This window comes from Manis pentadactyla, chromosome 6 (genome assembly GCF_030020395.1).
Source record: "Manis pentadactyla isolate mManPen7 chromosome 6, mManPen7.hap1, whole genome shotgun sequence".
NCBI classification, from domain to species: Eukaryota; Metazoa; Chordata; class Mammalia; order Pholidota; family Manidae; genus Manis; species Manis pentadactyla.
Window position 1 is genome coordinate 116,946,882 of NC_080024.1, and position 13,627 is coordinate 116,960,508.

Consider the following 13,627-nt stretch of genomic DNA (forward strand, 5'->3'; position numbering starts at 1 on the left):
GTTGTGACTATTCCCTCCTCATTTCTGTTTTTATTTATTTCTGTACTCTTTTTTTCTTGCTAAGTCTGGCTAGGGGTTTATCTACTTTATCCTTCTCAAAGAACTAGTGCTTGGTTACGTTGATTTTTTTTTCCTATTGTTTTATTCTTCTGTTATTCACTTCTGCTCTGATCTTTATTATGTCCCTCCTTCTACTAACTTTGGGTTTCATTTGTTCTTTTTCTAATTTCTTTAACTTGTAAGTTTAGACTGTTAGTATTTGAGGTAGGCCTGTATTGGTATGTATGTTCCTCTTAGAATTGCTTTTGTGGCATCCATCAATTTCGGACTGTTGTTTTTTTGTTTTCATTTGTCTCCATGTATTGCTTGTTTTATTTATTGATCCACTACTTAAGAAGCATGTTGTTTAGTCTCCATGTGTTTGTAGGCTTGTTTTCCTTGTGTAATTTCTAGTTTCATATGATTGTGGTCTGAGAAGCTGTTTGATAAATTTCAAACATTTTAAATGTATTGAGGCTCTTTTTGTGGCCTAATATGTGATCTGTTCTGGTGAACATTCCATGTACACTTGAGAAAAACGTATATACCCTGCTGCTCTGTCCCCTTTAATTCTTTTGGTATTTGTTTTACATATTTAGGTGCTCCTATGTTGGGTGCACAGATATTTACAATGGTTATATCCTCTTGTTGGACTGACCCTTTTATCATTATCTAATAACCTTCTGTCTCATTATTTTGAAATCTATTTTGTCTCATATAAATACTGTCACTCCTGCCTTTTTCTCCATGTTACTTGCATGTCTTTTTCCATCCCTCCACTTTCAGTTTTTGTCTTTGGGTCTGAAATGAGTTTTTTGTAGACAGCATATAGATGGGTCTTGTATCTTTAGCCATTTTGACACCATGTCTTTTGATTGGTGCATTCAGTCCTTTTAAATTAAGGTAACTGATGGGTATGTATTTATTGCCATTTTACTGATTGTTTTCTGGTTGTTTTTAGAGCTCCTCTCTGTTCCTTTCTTCCTTTTACACTTTTCTCTTATTTGATGGTTTTCTTTAGTGTTGTGATTGGATTTCATTTTTCATTTTTTTGTGTATCTATTATAGGCTATGGGTTTGTGATTATCCTAAGGTTCAAGGAGAGATTCCTAACTATATAACAGTCTATGTTAAATTGCTGACTGCTCTATTTCAAACACAATCTAAAGTACTTCTTTTTTTCTTCCTTCTCCACACTCTATGTTTTGATGTCATAATTTGCACTTATTGCATATCCCTTGACTAATTTTGTTTATAGTTGGTTTTACTACTTTTATTTTAATGTCATACTTACTTAGTACTAACTGGTGTACTATCTTTACTGTGGGTTTATTTTCACTGATGAAAACTATTTAGCCTTAGGAACATTTCCATCTACTGCAGTCCCTGTAACATATCCTGTAATGCTGGTTTAGTAGTTATAAATTTTTTGAGTCTTTGTTTACCTGAGAATTGTTTAATCCCTGCTTCAAATTTAAATGATAATCTTGCTGGGTAATGGATTCTTGGTTAAAGGTCCTTCTATTATAGAAAACTGAATATTTCATGCCACTCCCTCCTGGACAGTAAAGTTTCTGCTGAGAAGTCTGTTGATAGCCTGATAGGGTTTCCCTTATAAATAATTTTATTTCTCTCTCTGGCTGGTTTCAATACTCTTTCCTTAACCTTAATCTTTGCTGTTTTAATTTTTATATGTCTTAGTGTTGTCTTCCTGGGGTTTCTTTGTTAGGGGCTCTCTACGCTTCCATGACCTGAGTGTCTATTTCCTTCCCCAAATTGGGCAAGTTTTCAACAATTATTTTCTCAAAGAGACTTTCTATCCCTTTGTCTTTTTCTCCTTCTGGTATCTCTATTTTGCAAATATTGTTTCATTTGGATTGGTCACACAGCTCTCTTATCATTCTTTCATTCCTTAATATTCTTTTTTCTCTCTGTTCCTCAGCTTCATTGTTTTTCTAATTTCCATCTCATTGACTGTCTCCTCTACTTGCAGCAATCTGTTATTCACTCCCTCCAGTGTATACTTGTTATCACTTATCAGTGTATACTGTATTTTCAGCTCTGAGTGGCTTTCTTAGCTCCTATATCTCTGTTGAAGTCCTCCCTCAGACCTTCAGTACTTTTCCATAGATCAGGAAGTATTTTATGACTTTTACTTTGAAATCTTTATCAAGAAGTTTGATAATCTATTTTCTTTAGCCCTCTTTCTGGTATCTTATCCTATAGTTTTGTCTTTAACATATTTCTCTGCCTCAACATTTTGTCAGAGTTTCTGTGTTTCTTCCTTTGTATCTGCTATGCCTCCTGGTCTAGAGAGTAATGGCTTTCTGAAGAAGGCATCCTGTGGTGCCCAGAGACTCAAGACTACTTTCCAGTGCCTGGTTCTCATTTCTGGTGTAACCCCAGTTTCTGTTGGTGGGCAATGGGCAGGGTCGCCTTTTTGTCTGTTTGCCAGCAGTGGTCTCAGTCTGCGGCAGATGGCAGTTTGCTTCAGCCAGCCCTTTGTGATCACAGCAGTGCCTTCTGCTGGGATCATTGTGGGTGGTGCTGCCCTCCACCTGCCCTACAGCTATGGCAGGGCTTCTGGGTTAATGGGGTGGATGGATCAGTTGTGTGGCTCTGGGGCAGGTGCAAACCCCTGTGGGTGGCGGTAGCAGGGCACACTGCAGCAGCAAGTTTCACCACCTGACCTGGACACCCATGGAGAAGAAGCAGCTCTCAGAACTGGCTTCTGCAGATGCCTCCCCAGTTGGAATGAGACAGGGCTATGAAAGCTGGGAGGGTCTCCCTCTGTTTGCAGGCAGCAAATTCTGATGCTGCTGGTCCAAGTAGGGTGTCTCACCAGTGGTGGACAGGAAAGTACTTTGGGGCTGAGCTATGAGCAAGGGGAATGGAGTATCTGGGGCTACAGAGTTGGGCCAAGGGAAGGCTGGGTAGGAATCATCTACCTGCCCTTTCTCCTGAGGCAAGAGGTCCGTCTAACCTTTGCCTCTCTGGCACCCCTCCCAGTGCTGGCAAATCTTCCAAACTGCCACCTCTGCTTTAGGTCTCAGCTGGACCTGTGGAGGATGTCTGTTCTCCACAAGCAGCTGGAGTCTCAGCCTCCCAGAGTGTTCCAGTGTTCCTGGTGTCCAGTCCCGCTAATCACCAGAACCCAATGCAATGTGGACTTGTGCTCCCAGAAGAGATCTCCAGGGCCAGGTGTGCAGAATTACTGAGCACCTATGGCCTCCCCACTTCATTCCGCTTTCTCCCACCTGTGGGCTGGGATGGTGGAAGGGCTTGGGTCCACTCGATTGCCTCTCTGTCACTTTACCCTTTTCTGTGTGGTCTGTTCTGCAGCCTTCAGGTCATTTTCAGGTTTAGCAGTATTTGCTGTAGTGGCTTCTTTGGTGTGTGTGGGAGGAGGTTTCTGCCTTGCCTTTCTATTTAACCATCTCTCCCACCTGCCACCACAATGTCTGACTTCTGAAGCACATATTTTGGGTAATAATGTTGAAAGGACAGTTCAAGTAATGATATAACAGTTCAAGTAATGATGTCATTTACTTGTGAGATTGCCCACTACTTTGATGTTGTAAGGAAGCTACATTACAAGTTTCCTCTAAGATATTTTTAAGTATAGTCTATACTAAATGCTGGAAACACAAGTTTACAAAGAACAATTATTGCAAACACTGATTTTACTTTATAATTAGTTAATACTTTTTTTTTTTACTATATGCTAGGCAATAGAGTAAAAATATAGTGTTGAAGTTTTAAGCACGATTTTCATATCTTATCACATATTCATAATCATCATCATATTCACAATAATCTTAATGAAGAAGGTAGTATTATCCCCATTTTATAGATGAGGAAACTGGGATCCAGAGAGTATTTTGCCCAGGTCACATGGCCTTGTAAATGGCAGACACAGGTTTAATTCCTGGGTAATGTGAAACCTTATAACCATTACCACTCTACCATCCTACTTCCTACTTTACCACTTTCACTCTCAAATTTAAAAAAAAAAGGTCAGAACTACTTGGTTCCTAAGAATTTCACTACCCAAATCTATACTTTTTAGCTAACTCCTAAAATAAAAGCATTTTAAGTGTTTATTAATATTTAACAATTATTTTATACTTCTATTAATGTGCCAATTTTTACTTCTTCATCGGCTCATGCTTGAAGGAAATATCCTACTACTTGATTTTGTGAAAGGACGTGGAGAGCTGGGAGTAAGAATACTAGATCCGGAAGTGAGATCACCAGAAATGAGAACACCAAATGGGAGATCAGCCCAGAAGTGAGATCGTTGTGGGTGGGATCTGTGTATATAAGCTGTCCTGTGAAATAAAACTGCACTATCAGAGGTCAGTGGACCTCCAGATCCCAACTTTGATTTCTGTGTCTTTCTTGTATGTCTCTCTCTGTTTTTCTAATCTCCCACCCACTCCTCTCAGGCTCTCAGGTTCAGCAGAGCTGGACTCTGCAAGTGACACCCAAACAGGGACCTGAGAACAGGGTGAAGGAAAACTGAAGTGAGGAGACTCCCCAATAAAAGATGTGCATCAGGACTTCTGGGATGTCAGGAAATAAGGCAAGGAAGCAATAGAACCCAGAGTGAAGTATGGAAGCAATAAAGTCCAGAGTGAAGTGCAGGAGCAATAGAGTCAGGAGTAAAACACAGGATAGTCAGGGTCTAAGGATTGAGAAATCTTCATACATATGCTTAAAGCTATGCTTCGCGTCCACAGCAGTAATGTGCACAGGCGGCAGCTAGAATCTTTTCTCGCTTTTGTGCAGAAAACTTGCCCCTGGTTCCCTGAAGAAGCAACCATAAATGAGCAGACTTGGCAAAAGGTGGGGCTGCAGCTTAAACAGTGTTTCACCCTTCATGGGCCTTGGGACTTTCCCAGAGAGACTTCTGCTTTATGGAATTTAGTGAAAGGAAGTTTAGATCCCTCCCCTGAGGCTACTCGTTTGCCTGACAGACTTCAGGAGGGAGGCTCTATGGAAAGACAATTGAAACAAGCAGTTACCAGTTATGAGGCTTTGGCCAATACAACAGCCTCTGGGGATAATGAATCGTTGCCCCCAAAATATGAGGAACAGCAACGTGAGGAGCCCCCTGGGAATGGGCAACGTGGTGCTCAATGTGGGGCATAGACCCTCACCCACCAACCCTGTAGAAGCCTGAACCTTCACCACTTCTGAAAGAGGTCTCCTGCCCACATGGCTACTTTGTTACCCATGCCCAGCTCAGATCGGGACCCAAGCAGTTGTCAAAAACCTGACCAACAGCGGCTGCCCCCTCATTCTCCCGCCTCTATCTTGTACCATAGGGAAAGGGCAGCTGAGGGGAAGGGCTGTGTTGGGAGACCCTCTGCCTGCTATAATCTTTAGTGTATTTATCTACCACCTGAAGTTTCTATTAAAGAAAGACGGGGGAGATGTGGAGAGCCAGAAAAGTAAGAACACCAGATCCAGAAGTGAGAACACCAGATCTGAAAGTGAGATCACCGGAAATGAGAACACCAGATGTGAGACCAGCCTGGAAATGAGATCATTGTGGGAGGCTCATGGAAGTAAGTCTGTGTATATAAGCTGTGTTGTGAAATAAAACTGCATGACTGGTCCACCATCAGTGGTCAGTAGACCTCCGGATCCCAACTTTGATTTCTGTGTCTTTCTTGTATCTATCTCTGCGTTTTTCTGATCTCCCACCCACTCCTCTCAGGCTCTCAGGTTCAGCAGAGCTGGACTCCGCAAAAGGACAGAGCTAATATGTTTCTTTTCACTTAAAAACAGTACAAAAGGTCATATGTAGTCAAAGACATGATCATGATGGTGTTCATATCAGAGCCACAAGTCATACCAAACACTGTTCTAGGAGTTTTACAAGCACGTGCAGTTCTCACTTTGACAGTGTTAATGAGTACACAAGCATCATTGAACTGTGTCCTCCATTCAGTTACCATGAAATTGTGCAAAGTGAGGGCTGCCTGTATTAACTCATTTAATCCTAACAACAATCCTGAGGAAGTAGATTATTAGTTCATTTTATGTGTGAAGAAACTGAGACACACAACATGTTTACCTAGGTCATAAGTGTCAAAGCTTAGATTCAAACCCAGAGGGGCTGATATCAGAATGTACTCTTAGAATCTCTACAACAGACAGCCTCTCAAATTAGGCAGCATTTTGTGTTACTTTAACTTTATTTTCAAGTTGAAAGGTGCATGAGAAACTTTTCTTCTTAAAATATGAAATATTTAGTTATATCAGAAAAAGTAGTGAAAGATATCCAGTTCCAACATGAGCATAATTAGTATGTCCTCAAAAACAGTACCCCAATACATTTTTAATGGTCACATTTTTCTCTCAAGATTATTTTTAGAATTTCACTAAAGTCTTCCTAAATGTTTTCCTGTTTTTTAATTGGTCATTTCTGTCAGTGCTGTTTGACATTCACATGTATTTAAGATTTATACCATAACAAAACCAAAAAACACTTCATCTTTGTAAGTATCATTATACTTTATAATAAGAATATTATTTTAAAGGTAAATATTAAGAATACTAAAATGTTACCTGGTAATAATCTAATTTTTAAAATCTGTGTGTCTTCTTTTAAACCCGGTAGAATAACCTTCAGATTAAAATTCTGTTGGAAAAAATTATTTTAATTAAATCCAAGTCCTAAATAAATAGTTAAGTAGTTTATCATCTTAATTCTGATTCCTTGCTTTTCATTTTCATAACATTATAGAAATCTACTCAGCAAATTTATATTGTCTAAATTTGTATTATCTATGTAAGATGCTGGTGAAAAAAATTGACGTAAGTTGCTTCTTTATAGAAAATAGCCTTTTCAATTGAAAAGATATATCCTCTGAATAATGATCAGAATCAGGGTAGGCATTATAAAAAATATGGAAAATAGCGATGTGAAAAAAAACACAAAAATCTAGGAACTCTAAATGCAATGTGGAGTTCTAGATTAGATCCTAGAATATAAAAATAGTATTAAAGGAAAAACTACAGAATAGGGGAATAAAGTCCATAGTTTTAATAGTATTATATCAATGTTAATTTCTCAATTTGGATAAATATAGGATGGTCATTTAAATGTTAATAGAGGAAGCTGGATGAGAAGTATATGTGAAACTCTATGCTATCTTTCCAATTCTTCTGTAAATATAACATTATTTCAAAATAAAATCTAGAACTCTTTTTATAAGTAAGTTTATCTTAGTAAAGTCAAGTTTGCATGGATTTCAAGTCCTTTTTCCAGGGAAATCTGAATTCAGGACTTGATTTTTAATTTGATTTGATTATATAAGTGCAGGATAGCATATATACTTAAATTCACATGCTCTATTTTAAATATTTTGATAGGGTAAAATTTTAAGTATATACTGAAGGTAATGATAAAGGGGGATAAAAAGCAATATATCACTTAAGGTATTAGCCATGACATTCACTTTTAGTAATGTACATCTATTGGCTGCTATCTATATCTGATTAAAAAATTACCTTATTGGAATTTACCTTTCCCTAATCTTATCCCTCCTGAAACAATTTCCTTTATCCAAATACCAAACCCAGTACATTTACAGAGGTGAGCTAAAGATTTTCTGTTTTTGTTTTTGCTGTAAGAAAAACAAAAATAGGTGGAAAAGGCTGGAAAGGAAAAAAGAAACAAAATAGTACTGGATAACTGTGTTGAAAAACTGGCTTTGAATGCCAAAAAGGTGGAATGAAGATGAAGACAGTTGAAAAATATTTAATTCATAAATGTCAGCAGCAGTGAATGTGCTAACTTTCCTTAGAGATGTAAATGATAAGTTGGGTGACATGATTTTGATTAATTCCTAAGCACTCCACATTACTGCCATCTTGTTTAAAAAAATAGTTATTCAATTTTCAATTTCCAATTTCATTTTTTACTATGTAAAATTTATGTAGTGCTTACCTTGCCTTGACAAGAGTTCACAGGGCCCTTAGCTGTAACACCTCGAATTATGCAATTTGGTCCTTTGGTTAGCTCTTCATAATGCAAAGATAAACCACTGGAAAAAATAAATGATTTTTAACTTTCCCTGCACTACCTCCTAAGAAGCTGCAAAATGTGTATTTTCTCAAATATCATTCTCATGTTCTTACTCATTCACTTTTCTAATAAAGTATTTCTAAAAACAGGAATAATTCAACAGAAGCAAATTCCATGAGTTTCTTTTACAAAGCAAAATGATTCAACAAGTTATTGGTTGGTGATACCAGTGGGCCAAACACTGCAAACGATAAATATATTATAAAATGCAAAACTTCATATACTGAATTAGTTAATATACAAGGCAGGAAATAATCAAATGTTAGACCATATATATAGGCCTAAGAGAAGAAAATATCCAAAGGCCCAGTTTGAGGATGTCTTCAGACTTTGCCATGCATTTTTTTCAAATCTTTCACTCAGTAGAATTTGAGAGAATTTTTGGCATCTATTAAACTGAATGGCAATTTCAGATAAACTCAAATGATCAAGTGTATGATACCATAACTTTGTTAGAACATGTATATGCTGAAATTTCCTAATCTCCTGCCATGAGCAATTTGATTCCTAAGTCACTTTAGACCACTTGTAGATCCTAAACATTTTACTCTGTCATAGGGTAAGTTACGGAAAAAAGGGAGAAGACATACCATGATCAGGATTAAAAGCCTAAGTTTTCAGATGAATGCAATTCAAATATTTACAGGTATTACCTGAATAAATTGCAAAAATTAAATGACTTGCCTTGTTTGAAAAAAAGCTATACAGTAACATATAAAATAAAACAGACTCCCTGGAAAGATGGGCACTAAATACGCACATCTACTTGTACTATCTCTTAATACCTCACTAATCTGAGAACAAAGGGATTTCTTTCATTTACCATCAAAGGCAAAAATAAGAAAAGGGGGGTAAGAAGAAGAGATAAAGACATCAAGACTTATCTGCTAGAAAACAGGACAGGCAGCAAATGTTTTAGTAGTCCCAAGAAAACAGAACCCTATAACAGCAATGAAAAAAGCTGGAAATCAATTTATACCACAGAATTCCTAGGGAACATTCGGGAGTTGGTAGTACTATGTGCCTCTAGAAGTGGGGGGGCAGAAAAGAAAAAGGTGTCCAGATTTCCCCTCTGCCTCTGTCAGATGACCGGAAGATTATTCTCTGAAAATATTAAAGCACAGAATCTCTTAAGTAGTACACAGATTATTTGAAGGATAGGGTAAAATGCTGAAAGAATAAAAGGGGTAAGGTAATCCTGAATGAATGCACATGGATGCTGAGACCTTCCCATCCCCATTTTCCCCCCAGCCCCCTCCTGTCTTGTTTCTGGACTGATAACTTGGACAGCCAAACTATTCCCTCCAGGCCAGAGACAAGATTTTTGAGAAAACCTCCCAGCCCAAAAAGAAGTATCTAAAGATACTGACTACAGGATTTTCTCCCAGCAAAGCATTACAGACAGATCTTCTATAGTAGAGTTCACAAGTTAACAGCCTCATCCACATTCTCAGTTTCCCATCTGCATTTGAGCCACTCAGTTAAAAGCGGAGGACCAATAATTACCAGATACCCAAACAAAAGAGATATATAAAAAAAAAAAACAAAACAAAAAGAAACTGTGTGGGTAAAGGTGTTTTATTTTAAAACTACCATTTATTTATCAGTTAAAGTATTACATTCCTAAATGAGAACAAGATCTACAAAGGAAAATTTAGAGAACCAAAAAGAATTCTTTGACATTAAAAATACAGTAGAAAGGAAAACTTTATAGAAGGATTGTAAAGATAAAATTGAGAAAATATGTCAGAAAGTAAAGCAGAAACACAAAAATAAAAATAAGAACAGAGGAAAATCAGAGAAGTCTGGAAATTTCAATAACATACAAATAAGGATCCCAGAAAGAGAAAACAGTGAGTATGGAAGGTGGAGAAAGAAGTACTTCCAATAATGAAGACACTGACATTAAGATGTAGTACTAGTCCTGCCTTGCTGAGAATTAAAAGTAGATCCTATAAGCTTCCAGAGAGAATACATAGAAATATATAGGGGAAAATCAAAATGAACTTCCAGTAATACTGGAAGTTACAAGGCAAAGATGAAACTACATTTTCATTATTTTATGGAAAACAGTGCCCAACTTTCAATTCAGTGATTCAGTAGAACAGACATTTCCAGAGCAATAATTTTTTCTCATATGTACTCTTTCTTAGAAACTAGGAAACTAGTCTCAATAAAAGGAAGAGGGACACGGGATTCTTTTAAAAAAACTGGAGAACATGAAAAGTTACATATTCAGTAAAATAAGCCACTTAATAAGTCTCACAATTCAGGAATATTTTCTCGGGGACCTGAGAGCCATCTCAGAAGTATAGTCCTCAAAGAAAGTAGGCCCTACCTCCCAGTTTCCTGGGCCTAACTTCTGGTCAGCTGACTCTGAATTGCAAACCCTATAGTCAACAATAAAGAAATTCAACAATTCTATCTTAAAAACACGAATGTATGGGTTGTAGCCACTTATCGATATAAGGGAGAAAGATTTCCTGCAGCCTTTACAATCTCTTTATCAGATTGCCCGTGATGAGTATCACATTCTGGTTTAATGCTCAATTCAGAATAAAATTGTTTTCTTTCTCTTTGACCTCTGTGCATAAGTTTTCTAGGTTGAAAAAATTTAATTACATTTCCTCAACACAGAAGACAAAGAGAATCCCCGAGATGAAGGTGAAGGAAGATCCCAGAATAATGGCAACAACAAGCATAAAAACAATCCATGCTGACTGGAACACATTGCAAGCTCCAAGGGAGATGTCTCCAGGAACATGAAACTGACAATCTGATAAAGAGATTGTAAGGCTGAAGGAAATCTTTCTCCCTTATATCAATAAGTGGCTACAACCCATACATTCATGTTTTCAAGATTACCTGTGCACCTAAACATCTTAAGAAGACACCAGACACCTGGCAGAGTTTAGAGTTTAATATGTAATCAATTTTGAAAGGAAAAAGTATAGTAACAAAGCTGTACAGGAAATAATGACTAGCATTTACGTGACTGTAGTAAAGTAAAATACTAATCAAGCCAGAATATAACTTTAATGAAGAATGTGGAAATAGGAAGATTATTTTTAACCCAAGTGGCACTAAGAAAATGTCCTCACCTCCTATAGCCATAAATTAAGAGAGAATGCCTAAAACTAAATGCCTAAAATTAAGAAGCAGCAATATAAAATTTACATAGATATATGGCAGTAGTTACCAGAAGATTCAAGCAGAAAAAACTTAATGTGGTCTCTGAAAAGTGACTGTAGGTATGGTGAAGAGGGCACAGGGAGGAGGAACTGCTCTTTTTGCAAACCTTTCCAAATGATTTGACTCTTTAGGCTTTATGTGTAAATAAATTTTTAAAATTTAGACAACATTGGAAAACAAAAACAATAAAGAAACCCACTCAGACAATGGTCTTATTTTATGGAAGATAAGCTTACATGGCTATGCCATCAAATTTGTTTTAAAAGCCTAAAACCTGAAATATAAATATATACATGTGACAGAAATTTTGTATGTAAGAATATCCTGTCAAGGAAAAGATGGAAGACATGATAGATAACAGGTGTTGACTAAAGCACTAATATTTTCCATTTCTGACCAGATGAGATACTTAAAGTGTTTTATTCTTAAACATGTTTAAGTATTCACTGATTCCATTACTGTTTACTATTCATATGAATGCATTATGTCAAAAGACAAGAATAAGAATCACTTTTTGCAACTTAAGAGAACATAAAACTGAAAAACTTTTGAATATTTTTTATAACTATGTATTGCTTTTCAGGATCTTAACTATGGCAGAAATCTCAATGCTAAACTACCTACCGCACTAGTCTGTAACCTCCTAAAGTACTATGCTATTATATATCTCTAGTAAGTAAATGTCTGGAATATAGTATATGCTCAAATGATTAAAAAAAAACTACAACACAAGGGAAAAAATACTAAGAGCAACAGAAGAAAGCATACATAAAAAGTGGACCCAAAAAGATAAATTTGCCAAAATGGATAAAAGAAACACTTAGCATTCATGCTCTTGAGTGTGAACAAGAATTTGTCCCTAGATGCCTCAGAAAGACATAATGGAAAATAATGAACATCCTATTCTATCACTGGAAACACGGCTAAGTTTCAAAGAGCTATTTTATAATATAAGCCAATCACATCACTCTAAAAGGCTGTTAAGTAAAGGGAATTTCTAAAGAAAGACTCAAATTTCCATGGAAACCATAATCTTCATTGCTGTGGTTTTAAAAACAAACCAAAACAAAACTGTTAAAAACCTATTAGTAGGGGAGAGGATTAAAGAAGGCGGCGTGAGGAGAGAGAGAGGCTTCCTCCTAAAACTGAATACAATTAGAAAATATAGTTGGCACAACTAATCCTGAGAAAGCAACAGGAAAGAGGATGGCACCAGACTGCATACACCTGGAGAAAAGAGCAGACTTCACCAAATGGGGTAACGTACCAGAGCTGTGGCTGGGCGGGACCCGGGCCCTTCCCCCGACCCCAGCTCACCAGCGGGAGGAAGAGAAACTGAGCAGGGAGGGAGTGGAAGGCTTGGGACTGCTGAATACCTAGCTCCGGAGATCTGAGCTGGGAGCACAAACCTACATTTCATGGTACTTTCACCATACTCTTCTGATTACAGGGTTGGAAAGCTGGGACAGGTAGAGTACCTGGGGACACTGGGATTCTGGCTGCTTGTGGAAAGCAGGGAATCATATCCAGCTGCTCTGGGACAAAAACTTGTATCTGTGTGCTTGGCCCACTGGCTCAGGCAGTGGAGACAGGCACAGGAGCCGGGAAGCGGGGAACAGCTCTTTCCTCCCCCCAGGCACCAATACCGCTCCCCTGCGACCCATGACATTCCTTCAGGGGCTGAGCAGCTCCAGAATAGAGCTTCTGGGCACTAGGGGGCGCCATATACAAATATGAATCGCCAAAGAAACCTGGTCCAGAGTAAAATTATTAATACAACTCCCGAGAAAGATTGAAATGATATGGACCTCCTGACTCTTCCTGAAAGGGAGTTCAAAATAAAAATCATCAACATGCTAATGGAGGTACTGAAAGACATCCAAGTACTCAGGAATGAATTCAGGTTGGAGATCCAATCACTGAAGAGCACGATGGAGGGTATTAAAGGCAGGTTGGATACGGTGGAGGAGATGATAAATGAAATAGAAACTAGAGAAAAGGAATACAAAGAAGATAAGGCACAGAGAGGAAGAAGGATCTCTAAGAATGAAAGAATATTGAGAGAACTGTGGGACCAATCCAAATGGAACAATATTCGCATTATAGGAATACCAGAAGAAGAAGTGAGAGAGAAAGGGATAGAAAGTGTCTCTGACGAGGTAGTTGCTGATAACTTCCCCAATCTGGGGAAGGAGATAGTCTCTCAGGTCATGGAGATCCACAGATCTAACACAAGGGACCCAAGGAAGACAACACCAAGACACATAGTAATTAAAATGGAAAAGATCAAGGAAA

At 37.7% G+C, this 13,627-nt stretch overlaps 1 protein-coding gene across 3 annotated transcripts in view; it reads right to left on the minus strand.

Annotated features, from left to right (window-relative positions):
- SMCHD1 (structural maintenance of chromosomes flexible hinge domain containing 1) overlaps positions 1-13,627 on the minus strand; it is a 187,871-nt gene that overhangs the window by 95,882 nt on the left and 78,362 nt on the right. For all 3 annotated transcript variants that reach the window (XM_057504069.1, XM_036905842.2, XM_036905843.2), the window contains exons 21-22: positions 8,003-8,099; positions 6,619-6,691 (exon numbers count right to left, since the gene is read on the minus strand). In XM_057504069.1, the coding sequence (XP_057360052.1) occupies positions 6,619-6,691; positions 8,003-8,099 (170 nt within the window). The remainder of the gene's footprint in view (positions 1-6,618; positions 6,692-8,002; positions 8,100-13,627) is intronic.